The sequence below is a fragment of the Bicyclus anynana genome, chromosome 20 (assembly GCF_947172395.1).
Source record: "Bicyclus anynana chromosome 20, ilBicAnyn1.1, whole genome shotgun sequence".
NCBI classification, from domain to species: Eukaryota; Metazoa; Arthropoda; class Insecta; order Lepidoptera; family Nymphalidae; genus Bicyclus; species Bicyclus anynana.
In genome coordinates this window covers 14,043,511-14,065,760 of record NC_069102.1, presented here as the reverse complement: position 1 = coordinate 14,065,760, position 22,250 = coordinate 14,043,511, and the positions used below count along the sequence as shown (strand labels likewise).

The 22,250-nt window shown below is 35.1% G+C and overlaps 1 protein-coding gene across 2 annotated transcripts in view; it reads right to left on the bottom strand.

Moving 5' to 3' along the window:
- LOC112044856 (A disintegrin and metalloproteinase with thrombospondin motifs adt-1) overlaps positions 1-21,484 on the bottom strand; it is a 61,007-nt gene extending 39,523 nt beyond the window's left edge. The window contains exon 1 of one of the 2 annotated variants that reach the window (XM_024080843.2): positions 20,941-21,484. In XM_024080843.2, the coding sequence (XP_023936611.1) occupies positions 20,941-21,021 (81 nt within the window). In that variant the 5' untranslated portion in view covers positions 21,022-21,484. The remainder of the gene's footprint in view (positions 1-20,940) is intronic. The other variant, XM_024080844.2, reaches the window with a different exon arrangement.
- Positions 21,485-22,250: the final 766 nt, after the last annotated feature.

The following is a 22,250-nucleotide window of genomic DNA, read 5'->3' as shown; positions in this document are numbered from 1 at the left end:
AATATTAGGAAGGCCTGACGACAAGACGTGCTATGTGAATGCAACAAACCTGTGGGGAAAACACTAGTAAGTTAGAACCTACCTAAATTGTAAACACACACTGTAAACATAATGGCACATCAGATACTGGACACATTTTAAAGAAATTTTTTACAACTTGAATCGAATTATAATTATAACTTATACCAAAGCGTTATATTTAGCTTTATCTGTTCAGCCCCTGCATTCTGTAAAGTTACAGCGATGTGACATCGCTCATTTCCATGGCAACCTAGTGACATTTTGTTTTTGGCAGCCCATAGAAATAAAGTTCGAATTCTAATAAAACTTGTTATAGGCGAACCCAGGACCCCATGGTCATTAAAAACTTAAAACTAAGCTTTTATATTACATAAGAAAAAAAGAAAAAGAAAAGCGCACACTTCATAAACTGTTATATTCTTGTTTCACTACTGTGGAAGAAAGTAATTACCACAATACAGGGAATCCTAGTGTGGAGATCACAGACTTATGTAAATTATTTTTATGTGTACTAGTGAATTAATAATTTTTTTTTTTTTTTTTTATTCTTTACAAGTTAGCCCTTGACTGCAATCTCACCTGATGGTAAGTGATGATGCAGTCTAAGATGGAAGCGGGCTAACTTGTTAGGAGGAGGACGAAAATCCACACCCCTTTCGGTTTCTACACGGCATCGTACCGGAACGCTAAATCGCTTGGCGGTACGTCTTTGCCGGTAGGGTGGTAACTAGCCACGGCCGAAGCCTCCCACCAGCCAGACCTGGACAAATTAAGAAAATCTCAATCTGCCCAGCCGGGGATCGAACCCAGGACCTCAGTTTTGTAAATCCACCGCGCATACCATTGCGCCACGGAGGTCGTCATAAAATATTATTATTATTTTTATTATTATTTTAAAAGGGTGACATGTTACTTTATACTTGCTGATTACATCAGCGAGTATAAATTAGTGGAAGCACACCCCTGTTTATACCCAATTCAAAACTGTGTAAAATATAATGACTTCTAAAAGGAACATGTGTTTCACTCGGAGAAACGGAATTTAAATTTGAGTTTGAAAGTTTAAAACAATTGAGTCGCGCAGCAAAGCGCATCTGCTCATGAGCGTGTAGCTTTGACAACAATTGCCCAAAATTATTTAAGTAGCCTTTCAAAATGTGACATGCTGAGATGATATGATGGTGTGTTACGCTTGTCTCTAAGTGTAACTTCTAGATTCCAAACTATCGGAATTGTAACTGACTTCAAAAAAGGGGGGGTTCTGTTAAAATCCTTTATTTAAGATCTTTGTACTATGTGTGAGTCAAAGACTTTCTAGAATCTAGATACTAGACAGTCTGTGGTGTTAATGTTTGTTTCTTCCAACTTGAGTGTTCATTATTTATATGGCATTTTTTCATTCCCTAGTTCTCCCAATAACATCACCCTGCGTATTGTTTTATGTAGTCAACGTTAATCAATGTGACAGCAGCGCTATATGTACATATATACTACCTATATATGCAAATTATTATGAGTATACACCAAGCAAATGCTTGGTTTATTCAGCACAATGCCCAAACATACCATGAGTTAATGCTTCTAATACTGGTTTTGATATGTGCCTAAGTGTTTGAGGATTAGAACACTGTAATAATGTGGGGCACAATTTAAAAATAAACGTTTTTTTTCTTTCTTTCTTATATCTATAATAACCCACCTAGGTAGACCTTATCAATGCGGGGTCTATAGTTGCTAAAAAGTTGAAAATCCTTAGTCCTATCTTCCAACTATGTATTTCTGTACATATATATATTTTAATCAAACTAGATATTGTATGTCGAAAATAATATACATTTTAACACAGGACATGTGATTGTTGTTGTCAAATTTTTCCATTGACATCGGTTTTGCTCTGTTTGTCAAGTCGGTGAACTGTTCTGTATTCACACACTTCGCTCGTCACCTCTAAGAATAAATTATCCATAATTTGTTTGCATAAATAGAGGAGCTTTTACCCGTTTAATGACGTGATGAATGTTTTGTATTGAAGTGTGGGGCTCCAGGTTATATACCAAGTTTTATAAATATTTTTTATTTATTTTCCATTTGGCTCCGCTCAAAATTGTTGTTGTTTTTCAAATGGTGTGCAAATGAGTAATTTTAAGTAAACGTAAACGATTATGAGCTATGTCAAACTCTACTACTCTACACTCTAAAGTCTCTAAAGTAAAGTACTCTAAAGTACTCTAAAGTCTCTAAAGGTAGGCGTACATAGATCAGCATCGTAGGTATCGGACGCATAGCATCAAGCGGATTTTTAATTTACGTTAGAAAAAATCTGCTCGATGCGATCCGTACGATACGGATCAGTGGACGCCCTTAAATGACTTTCTATACCTACAGAGTAGACTATAATACGTTTTATGAGATACGTACGATGCGGATCATTGGACGCCTTCCATAAGCCGTCACTCTATGCCATCGGTCCCACTATCAATCAAATATTCAATATTGTAATCTATAGTAATCGGTACGTAGTTCTGGGTTGACTCAATCCCATCAGTTAAGTCCGCCAATCCGCGTATGACATACAACATAGTGATAGGTCTAATCTGAGCGCCAAATCTTCTTTGAATACAGAAATAGGCTCGTGATGATGATCATATACCTATTAAACATGCATCAGTAATTCCTGTATTGCATTCGTGGTATCAACCTAACAACAATTTCCCAAGAACCAAGTAGAACTTCCTCCCAGCAAAGATAAACTTTCAGCCCATATTGACTTTTAACCCATATTGTGTGTCTTCCTTTCACAGCGTTATCTGTGGCCTGTGAGAACTGTGCAGTCACAGATAACTTTCAGTTGCACAATTGAAGCACAAAGAGACATTACTGTGCGACTGTGCGTGGACCAGTTTCACACTGAGATCGTATTGATAAATAGAAGCATACCGTTTCTGTTCGCTAACTTACGTAAGCAGTTAACTATGACGCTGCATTTGTTGTTTTCTGAGACTCTGAATTGTTACTTCATCATATCAGCCAATGGACGTCCACTGCAGGTCATAGACCTCTTGTAGGGACTTCCAAACATCAGATCTCGAGCCGCCTGCATCTAGCGAATCCCTGCGACTGCGAGATTCTTAACATCCCTTGCCCCACCGATACCATAACCGCTGCCAGAGTCAGGAATAGCGGGGCTGCCGGGGATTAGGGGCTAATTGTTATCTTACTATGAATAATTACTATCATCATCATCATCAACCCATATTCGGCTCACTGCTGAGCTCGAGTCTCTTTTCAGAATGAGAATGGTTAGGCCAATAGTGCACCACGCTGGCCCAATGCGGATTGACAGACTTTACACACGCAGAGAATTAAGAAAATTCTTTGGTATGTGTAATTACTATACTTATTAATTTATCTTCACTATTTTCTTTGTTTGAGAAAAAAAATATTTACCATATTATCTTTTAAATATGACATATATTTCTATTCCCCTCCAACGATTAAGTAACGACTGTGTTGGAACTGGGTACATCACGTTTTTATATTTAAATAGCTCGATCAGATTTGGTTTGAAACTAGCCTTAAATCTAATTAAGTCAATTTTCCACATTTGTCCGTCTCATTAGTTAGATGCCCCATCTCTAGTAATAAAATACTAACTGACGCCGTGCGGTTTCCGTTCCCGTAGGAATATGGGGATAATATATTGCCTATAGCCTTCCTCGATAAATGGGCTATCTAACACTGAAAGAATTTTTCAAATCAGACCAGTAGTTCCTGACATTAGCGCGTTCAATCAAACAAACAAACAAACTCTTCAGCTTTATAATATTAGTATAGATCATTGGCTAGTGAGATAACAGCGTCTAAACCAATTAACAAAAAACGTGCAAACCAGCAATAGTCTTCGTAACATCAGTTCAAAGTCACAGTTCAATTGACACTATAAAAACATTATTATAAGCAAATAACGGCCAAGCGATGCTCATCGAAATAATTTCACTTAAAGCGTGACGAGCGGTTGGCTTTCAATGAAATGGCTTTTTTGGATGAAAGACATTACGGTTTTATTCGAGTTCTTTAAACACTTTGTGATTTCTAATCCAAACAATTTTTTTATCATTTACGATGTCACCTTTTTCTGAGATTATGTTGTGTAAAATGTAACGGTTATTTTTTTTTTTTTTTTCATTTTTACTAGTTAGCCCTTGACTACAATCTCACCTGATGGTAAGTGATGATGCAGTCTAAGATGGAAGCGGGCTGACTTGTTAGGAGGAGGATGAAAAATCCACACCCCTTTCGGTTTCTACACGGCATCGTACCGGAACGCTAAATCGCTTGGCGGTACGTCTTTGCCGGTAGGGTGGTAACTAGCCACGGCCGAAGCCTCCCACCAGCCAGACCTGGACAAATTAAGAAAATCTCAATCTGCCCAGCCGGGGATCGAACCCAGGACCTCCGTCTTGTATATCCACCGCGCATACCACTGCGCCACGGAGGCCGTCAAAAATTAATCAGAAAAGGGTAAGGTAATTTTAACCAATTTAAAATAATGGTATTCTATTTTTGTCACGTATACAGGGTGCTCGGGAGTATTTGCCATAATTCTAGGGTTATAGTCGTATGTATTCTTTAGCAAAAATTAAATCATAATGTTCAAGGAACACGTGTTCTAAAATTAATATTTTCGGAGTAAATAATATTGATTTTGTAAATAGATGTTAAAATGTGTCCCATACACGCATCCTTATAATTATGACGTAGCCTTTACGTACGTAGATGTAGATAATTAAAGGTGTGTGGTACATGGATAGTTTGCATTATTTGAATTGCTTTGTATGAAATCATAAAAACTTTTTTTTTAATTAATAAAATATTAGTTATTCTATCGGTTCCTATAAGTGGTCTCAGCAACACCTTGAAGTTATACTCCCCAAAAATAAACTAAACACTTTTTGAAATACATATTGCTAACTAGCTATGTCGGAGGCTTTCATTTTAATTAACCAAAGCAGATTAAGAATGAATTAAGAAATAATTTTATAAATTGATTCAAAGAATCGAACCCCAGCACCTCTTGTTTATATTAATAGAATACATACACAACTTCAACAGCAATGGTCATCTTGGACTACTCTTCCAGTTAAGTCATAAAAAATAACTTTAAAATTGTAATAAAAAATACACTTTACAAAACACTATCACTTTCCACAATAAAAATATACACAAGTTTCTTCTTTAGAATGAAAGTTAATGAATAATTAATATGTTATTCGAATCGTGCAAAATTTGGTGCTAAAATAAATTATACGTGACGTCATAATCACCAACAATAATAAATCTATATAAATAATAAGCTGATTATTATAATAACTCGTTTTATTATAATAACCTATTGATTTTATAATATAATTCTATTTTTGATCAACTATTATGTAAGCATTCGATTATGATAAACCATTAAAAATGTTGTTAGCCAATACGATTTCCTTTGAGTAAAATAAATACACATTGCTAAATTTGTTTCAATAGTTTCTTAATCTGAATAGCTTGGATTCTCCGTTTTTTCGCGGGAAATAGCACATTCCATCATGTATGTTTGTCATGGTTCTTATTTGTTTCATTACTGGAATGGCGACCCCTCAAGAGTCTGATGACCAGACCCTTGAGGGTACGACCAAATTCTGGTCATATCCCCATAACATCAAGCATATAAGAGCGATAATGATAATGGCTGATGATGGATAAGGATAAGGATAAAGTCTGATGATGATATCTTTTATTTTATTTTATTTTTATTCAATGACAAGTTAGCTCTTGGCCATTCCACGATGCAGTCTAAGATAGAAGTCCGCTCACTAGGGAGAGCTTACACCTACAAGCTTATTCTACCCATATATTTGTACATAATATGTATTATGAGCCTTAGCTAGCCTAGTACCATTGACTGTTTCCACGCGGCATCGTACATTTAATCGCTTGGCACTTCTTTGCCGATAGGATGGTAACCAGCCTCGGCCGAAGTCTACCACCAGCCTTGATACAATTTAGAAACTATAAAATTCTAAATCAAACCAAACTGGGCATCGAACCCAGGACCGATGTCGAGAACCACAGCAGTACCAAATACGCCAGGAACTCGTCAAATTATTATGTTTTTTTTAATTGTTGTACAATTCAACACTATTGTAGGAATTCATTTGTCTCAAATGTAGGCCACACACGACCAGGACAGGCTATTAACTCGTGTAATTAGCTCTAATTGTTGCATTGCGAATTCCAATATCATTTTCGATACAGCTTTCTATCTGCTGCTGTAGGAGGAAGCAGATGTAAATTATCGCGTCATCTCGTCTCGGAACAAACGTTGCGTATCGTGGAAAGTGGTCGGAACAATTTCTAATTTTAGCCTCACGTATTATACGGTTTTCTTTATTAATGAGTTAATTTGGTTGGTTACAACTTTATTTTGTGTCTAATTTCTCATTTAAAATGTCGGATGACAGAGTGGAATAATAGATTCAGGGTATACCTACATATAAATTTTATATGAAAAATAATAAATATACATTTCAGTAGTATATACAGGGTGCTCGGGAGTATTTCCCCTAGTTCAAGGTATTGACGAGACCACTAATAGGAGCCGGACTGCATAAGTAATATTTTTTTAACTAAAAAATAAAATCTTTTTATGTTTTCATACACAGTAGTTCAAATAATTCCGACTATCCATGTAACACACTAATTGGTCTACGTCAACTACGTCATAAATATAAGAATGCGTATAAGGAAAGGGATTTTAAGATCTATTTACAAAATATATATTATTTACTCTGCAAGTATTCATTTTAGAACACGTCATGTTCTTTGATTTTTAGTTAATTTTCGGTAAAGAATATAACCACAGAGTTATGAGAAATACTTCCCTGCACCCTGTAGATAAGTATTAAGCACCACAGGCAAATAAGGAGTTTGTTTCGTACTGGATTTGGAGGTAAAATTTTAAAGGTCCAGATCCAGACCTTCCCAGTCCAAGTCTAGTGTATTTTTTTATATTTTCTTCAGCATAACACGAAACATGTCCCTTTGTGACCCTATTATGACCCCAACGAAAGTTGCAGTCGCAAATCGTGTATAAGTAATACATTTCATGTTGTGAATTAAAATGGACACTAGTTAAGCCTCTATTTAAATAAAATTCAATGCTAAAACATTACAAAATGCTTTGGAATTCAACGATGGTTATCAGCTGCCTAAAATGTAATGTACAAAACTAACGAATAACTAGACCAGCATAACGAGGATTACTTTTACATGAAAATCCAAATAAATTCTGAATTTGAATTATAATTTCAATTTGTATAATCATGATTATTAAATAATTCTATTACATCATCATTATGAAAGTTCAATATTGACTTTTTATGATGTTTTTATTTTAATGCAGTATTTAATCTGTTAAGTACAAGTTTATTTTACAATTTTACCTAAATCAATAATATTATTTAAAGAATCCTATCTACTATAATGATTAAATAAAACAAAAATAAGTATAGGAGCAAAGTAAAGGCCTAAGAAACCTATGGTTAAGGGCCCATAATAAGGAACCTTCTCACAATACACGTCTCCAAGACTTCTGAGCCTTCTGTATCCGACCCTTGATTAAACAGCCAAGCAAAAGTTATAAGATAAGGGAAGATAGTCGAGGCTTTTTTATATAAGACTTGACTGAAACAAGTATTGTTACAACAATATTCACCTTACTTTTGTGTGTATTAAAATGTGGGATCCCGCATGTTAAAAATATTCCAATCCTAAACCATTCGTTACCTAAACGTTACAAATTGGTATGGAATCCAACGAGATTGCTATCAACTGGATACCAATGTCAAACGTACATTGAAAGAACGTGGATTTTTTCAACAACGAATATCCTATGGCATTATAGATGTGAATGTAAAATGCGTTTGTTTGTTACGCTGAAACTACTAAACTTAATGATATTTTATACTAGAGACAGGGTACTCGTACATTTAAACATAATTGTCTTAATTTCATTTAGTCACTTATTAAACAATGAACTACGGAAAACCTTGGTGTTGGTTTAAATATATAGTTGGTGTAAATATAATTTGTGTATTTTTTTATTTTATCACCCAGATTAATCAAAGACATAATATGAAGCAGAATTGGGTTAGAATAAACAATTCGATTATTCTGAACACAATTAGGTATACATACTAAGTATTTTATTATAGCTATATAAACTTTCAATATGACATTTTCTCAATGAACAATTCACTAAATAATCAAGAACCTGATAAACGACTAACAATTAGATAATAATTGCGGTAATAATATGTTGAAAATTGTGGGAAATGTCTTAAAAATTAAATGCCATGTTTTATAGTTCAACATAATGATATATGAATGATAAGACTTGCGATTAGAAAAACAACTTATTTGTTATTTGTATCAACCAGTTTCGTGGTAGGGCGTAATCGCTGGATCTACTTTGAAAATCATTTTACCACTAGAAAGCCACGTTATTTGTGAGTGTCATAGGCTATATTTTATTCCCTTATTCTCACGGGAACGGGAACTACACGGGTGAATCTGCGGGGCAGTTTCATGAACATTATGGAATAGAGCTAGTGATGTGAGCTGTAACGTAATAACGCAACTTGTAAAAAACAATTCGTGAGTAACTTGCCGTGAGCTTTTAACTTAGCATACTTTAAAGTAGGAATTGCAAAAGTCACGTATATTACCGCATGGGTATAAATAGAATAGGTCTTAAAGTAGATCGCACATCATCATCATACCATTAACAGCCGATGGACGTCACTGCTGGACATAGGCATCTTGCATGGGCTTCCAAACACTACGGTTTCGTCAGCATCCAGCGGCTTCCTGCAACCCGCTTGATGTCCTTGGTCCACCTAGTGGGGGCTCGACCAACACTGTGCTTTCAGGTCGCCATTCCAGCATCTTGGGAGCGCAATGTTGAACTATGTGGCCTGCTCATTGTCACTTTAGCATCACGACTCGCTGAGTTATGTCAGTGACTTTGACCGGAGTGTTCGTCTGCGGATCTTCTATCATTTTTAACATTTATTATTCGATCACGCACAGAAAATCCAAGCATAACTCGCTCCATCGCACGCTGAGTGACTTTGAGCCTTCTATCTAGAATATATAGAGGTGGTTTCTTCCCTATAGGTACCTCTCTCCTCTCCTCTATGGAGGGAGGCCTTTATTTGGTTATTAATATAAGTTGATAATTATGAAACTAGGTAGTTTTTTTATAACCTCAACACTCCTGGCATGCGGGGCTATAAATCCTCAAGGCAAGGTGATAAGTGCCGCGATTACTCTGAATGAGAATCTAAGTAATCTGTTATAACATAGTCATATCACTTTACAAAAGCCGCATGTCCTGTGATAAAGGATACTAGGATAATTGCCCATTTTTGTTAAAACTAAAGTTTAAAAAAAGACACACCTAAACGCAACTTCATGAAATGAATGTGGGTGCAGCAAAAATAGCTTCAAGCCTTACACCCTAAATTTCTCTACGAAACTTACGATATTCATAACTATCCTTTGACATAGATACAACCGATTAAGCAGTATTGTGTTGTATATAGGTTTATATGTAGGTAGAGGAATGCGAAAGGGACGTCGACAGAATGCAGACAGCACGCCTAAACCCTGAGCCGAGCATGACTTGATTGTGCAAGCCACGAGCGAGCTTTGTTTTCATATTATGCCACCAATAAATTACCTATTTGTACCCAAGAGAGCTAAGAGTGCGTGGACAGTTTTCACAATGTGCTGGAAAAGAAATAAAAGTAACTGCAGGCTTGTATTATATCAAATATTTTTGCCTGGTACCTTAACACAATAACATCTGGGTGGATATGTAGGATCCATGGAAAAAGGGACGTCGCACTACTATATACTATACATTGACTCAAAATGATACCTTGCGTTTATAAACGACCTCAATACATTGTGCTTGTGTATTGTCCATAGGTACACAAGCAAAATGTGTGAATGTATTGAGGTAACATGTACAAACTACTTAGATTAAGGAATTTGTTACGGAAAATATTTATTTCATTTTTCTTGTATGGATGAAACAACGTTACAATCACCACGCAGTAATTAATAAATAAAAAATAGCATAGAAATATTTTTTATAAAGCACCGTCTAGATATTATCCACTAGCTCCTGAAGTTATAGATATTACATAGAATATGTATGCAGTTTGGAGATAACTTGCAAAGGTTAGAATAGGTTTGAATTATTGGAAATAATTTTAATACAAAAGTCAGTCTCACTTTTCAGTTTTAGTTACTTTACCACCATCCCACCATCTGTTCGGTGTCTAGTTGTAGCAAAGAGTAGCAGGTAAGTTGTGACATTACCATCGGTTTTGTAAATTAAGTAGCAAGTAAATTTTTCTTTTCAAAAATTCTTTGATGTGATTTGTGATCAATAAAAACGACTTTTATCAGCAATAATGTGATTTCAGAGGCTTAAAGAAGACACATACGAGTACGTAACATTCTTTCTTGATACATGGTGTTTTACATTTATTTGCATTATGTTATTTTGTTTTGTTGTTGTAATATTTATTATGCTTGTATTGAAGTAACATCAGATATAATGTATATTCTGGAGTTATGTTCATGTAGATATAAACGAAATGTTCCACGTCAGGTAAAAATTTAGCATCTAAATCGCCCATTAAGAAGTCACGACCTCGAATGTATTGTTGTATCACGAAAAACATCGAGATGAAAAGAGCAAAAACCTCACACGGTTCAGTAATTTTTGAAATGGTTTTCGTTTATTTTTAAATAAATTTAGTTCTATTTTTTTTTAATAAAAAACGCCCTAAGTGCGTTTAGGACAATGTGTCTAAGTCCATGAAAGCTTAGTGGGAAAAAAACATCTGCCTTCGGAGGGCGTAAGTTCGAATCCATCTATCGGCTATCGCCAACTTTTCAGTTAAGCACATTTTAACAAGTTTAATATCTAATGTCTTATACGATGAAGGAAAAATATCGTGAGGAATATACGCTGATACTTGATGGAGGTACTGAATAACATGCCCAAAATCAGATCGTATTTTATGTTTTTTTTTTATTCTTTACAAGTTAGCCCTTGACTACAATCTCACCTGATGGTAAGTGATGATGCAGTCTAAGATGGAAGCGGGCTAACTTGTTAGGAGGAGGATGAAAATCCACACCCCTTTCGATTTCTACACGGCATCGTACCGGAACGCTAAATCGCTTGGCGGTACGTCTTTGCCGGTAGGGTCGTAACTAGCAACGGCCGAAGCCTCCCACCAGCCAGACCTGGACAAATTAAGAAAATCTCAATCTGCCCAGCCGGGGATCGAACCCAGGACCTCCGTTATGTAAATCCACCGCGCATACCACTGCACCACGGAGGCCGTCTATGTGACATAATATGACGTAAAATGCCAGAGTTGGTCTTAAAATATTTATTTTTCTATGAGTCATGCGAGTTTTTTTCATGTATCTCATAATAAAATAATAATACTTGCTCTATATTCAGTCCAAGGATATGGATGGAACAATACACAAATGTCAAGGTTTGGAAAAAATTGATGATGGTTATAAAAATTCATACTATGTAAGTAAATATGTTTGAAATAACAAGCAGGTTATTTATGATACAGGAACTAGAAATATAGGTAATTTACAAATCTAGATTTTGTGATTCACGTCTTTAAAAAAAACAAATGATAATTTTAAATTGTTATAATAATACTAATGATAATATTTTTTATACATAACAGACTATTTGTAGAGAGAGACTCTACTATGAAGAGAGAGAGAATCTTGCTAAGAAAAGTCGACAAGACAAGAAACTCATCAGTTGATCATCGTCATATTTTAAAATATATTTTAATAAGTAGGTATTATATCATCAATATAAATAAAATTGAAATGCCTGACTGTGATGACTGTGGTGCACGACACCAAACCACAAACGAGCCCTTTTTTTAAATTTTTGTCTGTCTATATGTCTATTTGTCCGGGCTAATCTTTGAAACGGCTGAACCCATTTTAACGGGACTTTCCCTAGAAGATAGTTAGTTCGGTTACGGTGCAACATATAAGCTACTAATTATACCGAAAAAACCGCAAAGTCGCAGCTTCAGCTAATTCGATTAAGTAGTCGAGGCGTGAAAGAGTAACAAACATTCATATCACTAAAATCATCAGTTTTCGCAAATCTCGGGAAACCATGGATTTTTTCGCGATAAAAAGTAGCCTATGTGTTGATCCAGAATAAAATCCATTTCCATTCCAAATTTTAGTTAAATCGCTTCTGTAGTAGCAGCGTTAAAGAGTAACAAACATCCATAGAAACTTTCGCGTTTATAATATTAGTAGGACGAGTATGAGTACAATTGTTCAATTTCATTGAAAGCCTCTATTACTTCCATGTCATTCATTAAACGTAAGGTAGTTTAACCAATTAGGCACATAGTTCTTAAGATTGCAAGTGAGCTTATGTATAGTGTTAGTGAGCTCAATATACAGTGCTTCAATTAATTTGAGCTCACTTTTTTTCTTTTTCTAAACTGTCCAGCATTATTGAATTATTAATATCGATGACAGACGATACGATATCGTGTTAGATGACTATCTCGATACACATATTAGTGATTTCATATGCATCTTATGAGGAACCGTTATAGCCCAGTGGATATGATGACTTGTGTCTCCGAGTCCGGAGGGTGTGAGTTCGAATCCGGTCTGGGGCATGCATTTTAATAAATTAAATGTCTCTATCGGTGAAGGAAAACATCGTGAGGAAACCTGCATACCAGAGAATTATCTTAATGTGTGTGCGTGTGTTAAGTCTGCCAATCCGCATTGGGCCAGCGTGGTGGACTATTGGCCTTGCCCCTCTCATTCTAAGAGGAGACTCGAGCTCAGCAGTGAGCCGAATATGGGTTGATAACGTATGCATCTTATTATGTCGTCGATTGATCGATACTTTACATAATCTGTTACGCATACATAATAAATAATTAAATAATTAAATCATTGTTTTCACTGACCTTTATACCATAAAAGGAATTTGTTCTATTTATTATAAGGTCATAGAACCAGTAATAATATTCAGAGTTCCTTGACACAATATATATACTATCCGTTCAATTAATGAACTACAATATCTTTATGCCGGCTCACGCAATGTATGTAGCTCTAACGTACTTTTTTTTTACTTCGGCAAAGCAAAAGGAATGATTATGATATTAATAGTCTTTGAACGAGTGAGTCTTTTTCAGCTTTCTATCTATCGTGTCTTTACTGATTTTTCCATAGGAGTTCATGAAATGTAATAAAAGCTATACCATCAGGGTAATTTTGTTATAATTATATTTAGAACTAGCGGACGCCCGCGACTTCGTCCGCGTGAAGGTAGATGTAAACTTTTAACTACCCCTACCCTTTCCCTACCCTACTCATTAAGGCTGCACACGCGACGGAAGCTTAAAAAATGAAGTAACTTCTCCCGTTTTCCCAACGTTTCCCTTCACTGCTCTGCTTCTATTGATTGTAGCGTGATGAAAAGTATATTATAACCTGCCCAGGAGTATGAAGAATAATTGTACCAAGATTCGTTAAAATCCGTCGAGTAGTTTTTGTTTCAATAACGAACATACCAAGCGGCGAAAGCTTAAAAAATTGAGTAACTTCTCCCGTTTTCCCAACATTTCCCTTCACTGCTCTGCTCCTATTCATTGTAGCGTGATGAAAAGTATACTATAATCTGCCCAGGAGTATGAAGAATAATTTTACCAAGTTTCGTTAAAATCCGTCGAGTAGTTTTTGTTTCTATAAAGAACATACAGACAGACAGACAGACAAAAATTTTACTGATTGCTTTTTTGGCATCAGTATCGACCACTAATCACCCCCTGATAGTTATTCTGGAAATATGTTTCATGTACAGAATTGACCTCTCTACAGATTTATTATAAGTATAGATATGATACAGGCGAAAATTTGTGTGTGTATGTTTGTTACTCCTTCACGTTGAAGCTACTGATCTGATTTAGCTGTGAAACAGAGATAGAGTATTAAACCATAAATTAACACATATTATCCAGGAAATGGTGTATTGTGATTTTTTTTTTGACATAGGCGAAGTCGCAGACGCCCAGTAGTCCGTAACAAAGTTGTTAAAACTAGAACAACTCAATTCGAAATTGACAATTTAATTGTTCAAGTTATCATTTTAGACTATACCCGGCAACTTCGCATAAAATAGCAATAAAACAACTGGAGTGTTACAGATCTTAGATTCATACCTCCAGGCAATTATTATGTTAGAAAAACTGTTAATTAGTCCAGCAGTTTGGTTGATTACAGTAAGTAATGAAAGCAAGCAGACTTATTCACTATATTTGACGTATATCAGACTATCTTTGACGTATGCCAGACTATCTTTGACGTATGCTAGACTATCTTTGACGTATGCTAGACTATCTTTGACGTAATGCCAGACTACCTTTGTCGTAATGCCAGACTATCTTTGACGTTTGCCAGACTATCTTTGACGTATGCCAGACTATCTTGACGTATGCCAGACTATCTTGACGTATGCTAAACTATATTTGACGTATGCTAGACATACCTATATGAAATTGAGATTCTATGTAACAAACCGGTGACTACTGGTGGATATCAACCAGCAGGCAGATGACATTTCTCAATTGATTTGATGTTTATTTTAATATGTTGATAATAAAGACCAAAATAGCGAATAGGCCAGCGGGTGTTTTGTGATGAATGTTCATGAAATCCATTTGTTTTTAACTTTTTTTTATTTTTTATTTTTACTGTATAATGCATTTACGCATCCCTCCCGAAGGTGTCGCGCAAGGAAAACGCGACACCTGCCGGAGGGAATATAAGACCAAGCGACCAGAGGATAAAGGACACGAGATCCAGGCTCAACGCAAAAAGGCATAGGCGTTTATTTCTAGAAATTCAACTCGAATTTATTACACCCCTGTGCTACCAAGTCCTATTACTAAAACACACAGTCTTATTACTAAAACAGAACAACTATAACTAATTAGCCACAGCTGAAGATACCATTTCAGGAACTAACTGCTTATACAGTAGGCTATCGATATGTTACTTTACATTGCGTGTGATATTAATCTACACAGAATTAGAGTAATTAAGGCACTGCTAAGTGCTAATATAAATTTAGAAATTAAATCCTATCTTTAAATCGAAATTCCATATTTCACAAAGAAAAATAGCATTGCAATGAAAATGCAGGGTTACCACAAAGAGACATACTCGTAGGTATTAAATTGAAGATACATTTAGGTATATATTAATTAGACATGCAACACTTCTTCCACGTTTTCTAATGATGTTTTTACCGTTTGAGACACGTGAAATTTCTTAAACTGAAAAGTTGGAGTGCAACTTTACTTTACGGGTTCGCACCTACGCCCTCCGAATTGATGATCGAATTGAGACACAACTCAGTTTATTTACTTCTAAAACAAAAAACAAGGAATTTCCTTGTTTCCTTAACTGTATGGTAACCCCACCCACGTGAATAAGTTTCCCACTGCGCTCGTGTTGAAAATTTCTTGCGAAAGTGTGAGTCTGATTGTAATCTTCCTTTTATACATATGGTTCTTAGTTATGTGAACTACATATTTATATACGTATCTTTGAAACTTAATACCTGAACTAAGAAAACAATACTAAACTAAGTAAGTAACTAAGATACATTTAAAATAAATAAACACGGTCTTTTAAGTTTAACATTTTGCAAATAAACTAAATGTTTTAAATGGTATTTGCTAGACTTTATAATTTTTTAACCGACTTCCAAAAAGGAGGAGGTTCTACGTTCGGCTGTATGTATGTTTTTTTTTTTTTTTTTTATGTATGTCCAGCGATAATTCCGTCAATTATAGACCGATTTTGAAAATTCTTTTTTGTTTGGAAGGGTTTACAGGGTGGTCCCATTTTTTTCATGTCAGGATCTGATGATGGCATCCTGGAGAAATTGAGGGGAACTTTCGAAAGTTGTAGAGACGGCTAGTTCGTTTGTTAGTGTTTCCATAAGGTATTTTAAACCACTACATGTTTATGAAGGTTTGGAGTTGGTCTGATGATGGAGCCGAAACACAGACGATGGAACTCCTCGACGGTTCACAGTAGCTACCTAGTGTTTGGACTTGATAAATTTGTATTGATGAGAACTTTCCACCTAGATAGATTGTGACTGTATTAAGGGGCTGATGATGAATACGAGGGACAGTGAAGAGAACTCCTCGACGGTTCACAGTAGCTACCTTGTGTTTGGACTTGATAAATTTGTATTATTGAGAACTTTCCACCTAGATGGATTGTGACTGTATTAAGGGTCTGGTGATGAAGACGAAGGACAGTGATGAGAACTCCTCGACGGTTCACAGTAGCTACCTTGTGTTTGGACTTGATTTATTTTATATTGATGAGAACTTTCCACCCATATGGATTGTGACTGCATAAAAGGTCTGGTGATGACGGAGGACAGTTAAGACAATTCCTTATTGGTTATGATACCTTACACGTTTTTCTGGATATTCATATTACTTGTGGATAAAGGGAGAGTGAGTGAAATTTTGTATATGAATTAAAGGGTATTTTCAAAATTGGGATTGTAGGTCTTAGGTACTTATCATAAGAAAATACCATTTTAGCTAATTGTTTATTATTTTTTGTTCACACGCAGTAGGTAGGTATGCTAACACTAAAAATAAAAAAAATAAAAATTTTAATAAAAAAAATTCAACCGACTTCCAACTCAAAAAATAACTTTAACTAAAAAGCAAAAAATAACATCCTACCTATGTGCTACCTTCTGATCAGTTTGAAGGCGGTGCCAAGTCAGTGTCGTGTTTTAATTAAAGCTGTTTCTGAAAGATCTACAGAAATTTTGTAGTTTAAACGTGTTTAATTAAAACATCACTGGCTTGGCACCGCCTTCTAACTGATCAGAAGGTAGCACATAGGTAGGATGTTATTTTTTGCTTTTTAGTTAAAGTTATTTTTTGAGTTGGAAGTCGGTTGAATTTTTTTTATTAAAATTTTTTCAATCTCAAAAATTTCAAAGTTTCTAAGTTTTTACCATAAGTACTAAGTAGGTGTATCATTAACAACTCATATTCGGCTAACTGTTGATCATGAGTCTCCTGGATGAGAGGGTTTAGGCCTTAGTCCACCACGCTGGCCCAATGCGGATTGGTAAACTTCACACACCTAGAGGTAGCCAAAAATGAACCGTGGTAGCTTTGAAGATAGAGGGTTTAAAATGTAAAATGTTGTACCTAAATCTATTTATAACACATTTAAATAGATTTGCAACATTAATATACATATATAAGTCTTTTCCGACTAGTGGGAGGGGAATGGATGTTAGTCATATTTATAAAATGACTATAACTTTACTAAAAAAAAAAAAAATTAAAATAAAATTACCACGACCGACGGTTTAACGTGCTCTCCGCAACTTCTAGTTACTACTGAAAATTTCTTGAAAGCAAAACCGACACGAACCCAGGACCTTCAGATCCTTAGCCATATAGACTACTCAACCAACAAGGCAATCACTTGTATGTTATATATCTAACGCGAGTATTAAACCTAACAACCCACTCTAATAGCAAATAAAATGTAGGGCACTTAACACAACTCGACGCGACATTTGGCACAGTTCAAGGTTGGACTATTACCGAATAGTTTGAATATGACCTAACAGCGGATTCCTTATTGTTAGAGCCAACCTTGAACTGTGGTGACGGAAACTGAGATGGCCTACGCACTGCGTTGCTAAGGAACTGCTGGGTTAACTGTGCCAAGTGATATTTGAAGGTATTATCGCGAGTAGAGTATTTTTTTTTATTCTGTACAAGTTAACCCTTGATTACAATCTCACCTGATGTAGGTAAGTGTTGATGCTATGATGGAAGCGGGCTAACTTGTAAAGAGGAGGATGAAAATCCACACCGCTTTCGGTTTCTACACGACATCGTACCGGAACGCTAAATCGCATGGCGGCACGTCTTTGTTGGTAACTAGCCACGGCCGAAGCCTCCCACCAGCCAGACCTGGACCAATTAAGAAAACTCAATCGGCCCAGCCGGGGATCGAAACCAAGGCCTCCGTCTTGTAAATCCACCGCGCATACCACTGCGCCACGGAGGTCGTCAAAATTTTTTTTGTAGGAAACTGCCCACCATGCATACATTAAATACTTGTTATTAGGACCAGTTTATTATTATATTTCTACAAATTTTCTATAAAATATTTCTTATCAATAATAATAATTAGTTGACTTTATCACTAAGCAAAAACAGACACTCCTTCCACGCATATAAGTATTATTATAACAGTTTTATGGATATGTGTTTTACATACTTAAACGGAAAAGGATAAAACTCAAAAGGATAAATTAGTAATGGAAAAGATACAAAGTATACATTAGTACTAAAGTATTTTAACAAACTCTTAGGTTTATCTTGGGTTTGGGATATAGGTATACCCTTATGATAGCAGATGACGTTTCTAAAACCCTTTTGACTTAAGATATAATGTGGGTTAACCTTGACCTTTTCATTTCTTTTTTGTACGACTTTAAAAAGAACCTTCATACACACGTTCGTGTTTGTATGTCCACGATTATTTCAAATATTAATAAATCGATTTGCATCTGCATTGGAACAGCATGGTGGGTCTAAGCTCCATTTACATTCATTATGGAAATGCTAGCGGCGACCATAAACCAGGATATGTTACTTCCACACGAGTCTCCTGCTTTAAGTCTAAGTTTTTACGTCAATATGCTGTTTGTGAATAAACTTGATAGCCCAGTGGATATGACCTCTACCTCCGATTCCGGAGGGTGTGAGTTCGAATCCGGTCCGGGGCATGCACTTCCAACTTTTCAGTTGTGTGCATTTTAAAAAATAAAATATCACGTGTCTCAAACGGTGAAGGAAAACATCGTGAGGAAATTACCCACCAGAGAATTTCTTAATTCTCTGCGTGTGCGAAGTCTGCCATTCCGCATTGGGCCGGCGTGGTGGATTATTGGCCTAACCCCTCTCATTCTGAGAGGAGACTCGAGCTCAGCAGTGAGCCGTATATGGATTGATAACGACGACGACGACGAATAAACTTGAATTTCTCTTGACCCAGTAGAGGGCCGCTAATAGAGGCTGACAATAATTTAAGGAATCCATATTCCCCTTGATATTGCCATAACGTAATCGCTAAAGGCGTTCTCAAGTTATTCATCTTTTTTCGTACATTGTCTTATACTTAAAAGGTTCTTAATGGGAAATCAAGAAAATTGCACGGACGATCAGAAAATTTTAGTAAACGACTGTCCTGTGGATGTTTTTAATTAATCACGGCTCTACAGATGAGTGGATTTGGATGAAAGTTTGCACAAAGATAGATTAAATATATGCATATAGTCTACTTGTAGTTTTTACCCCGATATTCCCAAAATTTTACAAGATCTACATATGTGGAACCACCTGGTATAGCTAGTATCTATCTATACTTATAGGTATATATACTTAATATTAAAGAAGAAATAATTAATTATTTGTTTGTTTGCAAATAGGCTCAGAAACCATTGAACCGATTTGAAAAATTCTTTTACCATTGAAACCTACTAGTACATTGTACACCACAGAACAGACAGCGCTTAAAGCTAACGCGTGTCACTATCCCCGAGTACCTACTATAGAATGTATTTTATCCCCGCATTCCTACGGGAACGGGAACTACGCGCGTGAAGCCGCGCGGCGTCTGTTAGTTTAAAATAAAATGTAAACAAACTATTATTTAATAAAACAAACTGATAAAAAATGAATCAGGTTTGGATGTTCCTTGCTCGAGTCCGACAACTTGAAACCTGTTTACTGTTTTTTAACAAATACATACGCATTAAATTAACTACAGGTATTATTCAATAATAATAAACATTTCTTTCTTTAAATAGTAGTATTATTAATGTTATATAAATAACTAGCTGATGCCCCCGCCTGCGTTCGCGTGAAATGTTTTTACTTAATTCTGCGGAAACCACGGATTTTTCCGAGACTAAAAGTATAGTTTTGTGATATACCAACATAATGTAGTAATCTATATATATCCTTTCTGTTAAATACATTCTATTAGGTTTACGTGAAAGAGTAACAAATATCTTTTTCAGCCAATTTTTAAAGGCCTCTCTCCCAAGGAGATTTGGAGCGTTGACCCACCACGCTTATCGATCATCACCACCAAGCTGCTGCTAAGAACTTCTTGGAAGAGAGAAAACTCAATATATAGAGAATACTCTTAATAGAGCACCCGGGGATAGTGTAGCTTCCCAACGGTGAAAGAATTTGTCAAATCAGTTCAGTAGTTTTGGAGCCTATTCAGTGCAAACAAACAAACAAACACACTTTCTTCTTTTATAATATTTATATCTATTATAGACAAAAATATATACATACCTATGCTGTACAAGCTTTTAAACATCGAACTCCTTCTCATAGTAACGGCGGTATTTTTTTATAAATATTTTAAGCTTAATTAACTTAGTAGTTCAATAGACTCGTATCAAATCCGAAAAGTCCTAGGTCACGTCTTTGCGATTGTCCTGTGTTTTTATAATGTACATCGTAAAATGACTATTGTTACAATTTCAAAAAATAAAATCCGTCTTCATTTATTGAGTCTATTTCATTCTATTGAATTCTCTATCTTACAATCTAAAGTATTATGCATTCACAATATCTTTCAAAGTATCTCTATTACAAATAATAAAAGAAGTATTTCACTTACATCATCTTGGAACAGATGTTCACTATTGACTTCAACAAACGATGAAAAAGCTGCGACCAAAAGCACTCTCCTCCAAATCATCACGATAGTTCACACAATACCGGTAAAAAAAGTCATAATAAAATAGGCTGTACAGCTTTCAACCTTTGCCTATTTATAAAAAAAATGTCATCTAAAAATACAACTGGCTCGCATTTTTTTAAAACTTTTTAGTGCTTAATTTAATTTGCTTATAATATTTTTTTTTATTAAATTACATTAATTATATAGTGCCTTCAAATATTATAAAAACTCTAATATAAATAATAATATTTTACACAAAAGCTCGACTTTCCCGCGCAAATTGACTGTTACTTTTTTATTGCACTTTTACTGCAGACTTTTTACAAACTGCCTAACTGTAACACGAATAATTCATGATTTTTAATTGTTAGTTTAAATTTTAGTTTTATTTTATTTGTTAGTTTTTACAGTTTTAGTCGTAAATATAAATAAAATGTCTGCCTAACGGCAGTTCGCGTCGTTTCGCGAGCCGCGACTGCGTTTAGTTCGGTGCAAGCGATTTAGATCGCGGCTTAGAAGGGAGGGCTGGGATCAATGTAACGATCGCTTGCGAATTTTAACTGCAAATTGCAATTGTTGTTATGGAATCTAATATTTAACATTTACGAAGAAAGTTATGAAATATGTAGAGACTTTTAATGTATAAAAAATCCTTGGTAAATATGCAGCTTTACAAATAATAAATTAAAAATAACATAAAGTTGTAAATCTATTAATATAATAAGATATTGTAAATTAACAAGAATAATTCAACATTATTAAAATTTTTTGCTTTGCTTTTGTAGCACTAAAATTTTAAATCGACGTATTTTATTTTTAAAATTAATTAATTTACTTGAATGTTGTATTTTATTTGCTTGTATTATACTCTCGGAAGCTAATAATTTCAACAAAAACTGACCTGACCTAAATAGCCAGAAAAATATAGTTATTTTGCATCTACAAGGAGTTATATATAAAAAAACGATTTGAACTTTTTTTAAAAGTCAGCTATAATACATAGTATATAAAGTAATACTAGTGCATAAATTACTTTATAGTAAAGAATATAAAGTAATGTATGCATTTCAATATGAATAGGTAAGGATGGCTAGGGATAGTTAATGTTTTTCCGTTCGTTACATAGCTATCTAATATATTACGCAAGATGCCCATTGTGCAGTCGTTCTAAAATTAATTTGAATTTGGAATACTTGTGTAAGATACTCGTATGCTAAACAAGCAATCTAAAATTAGTTCGAATTTCG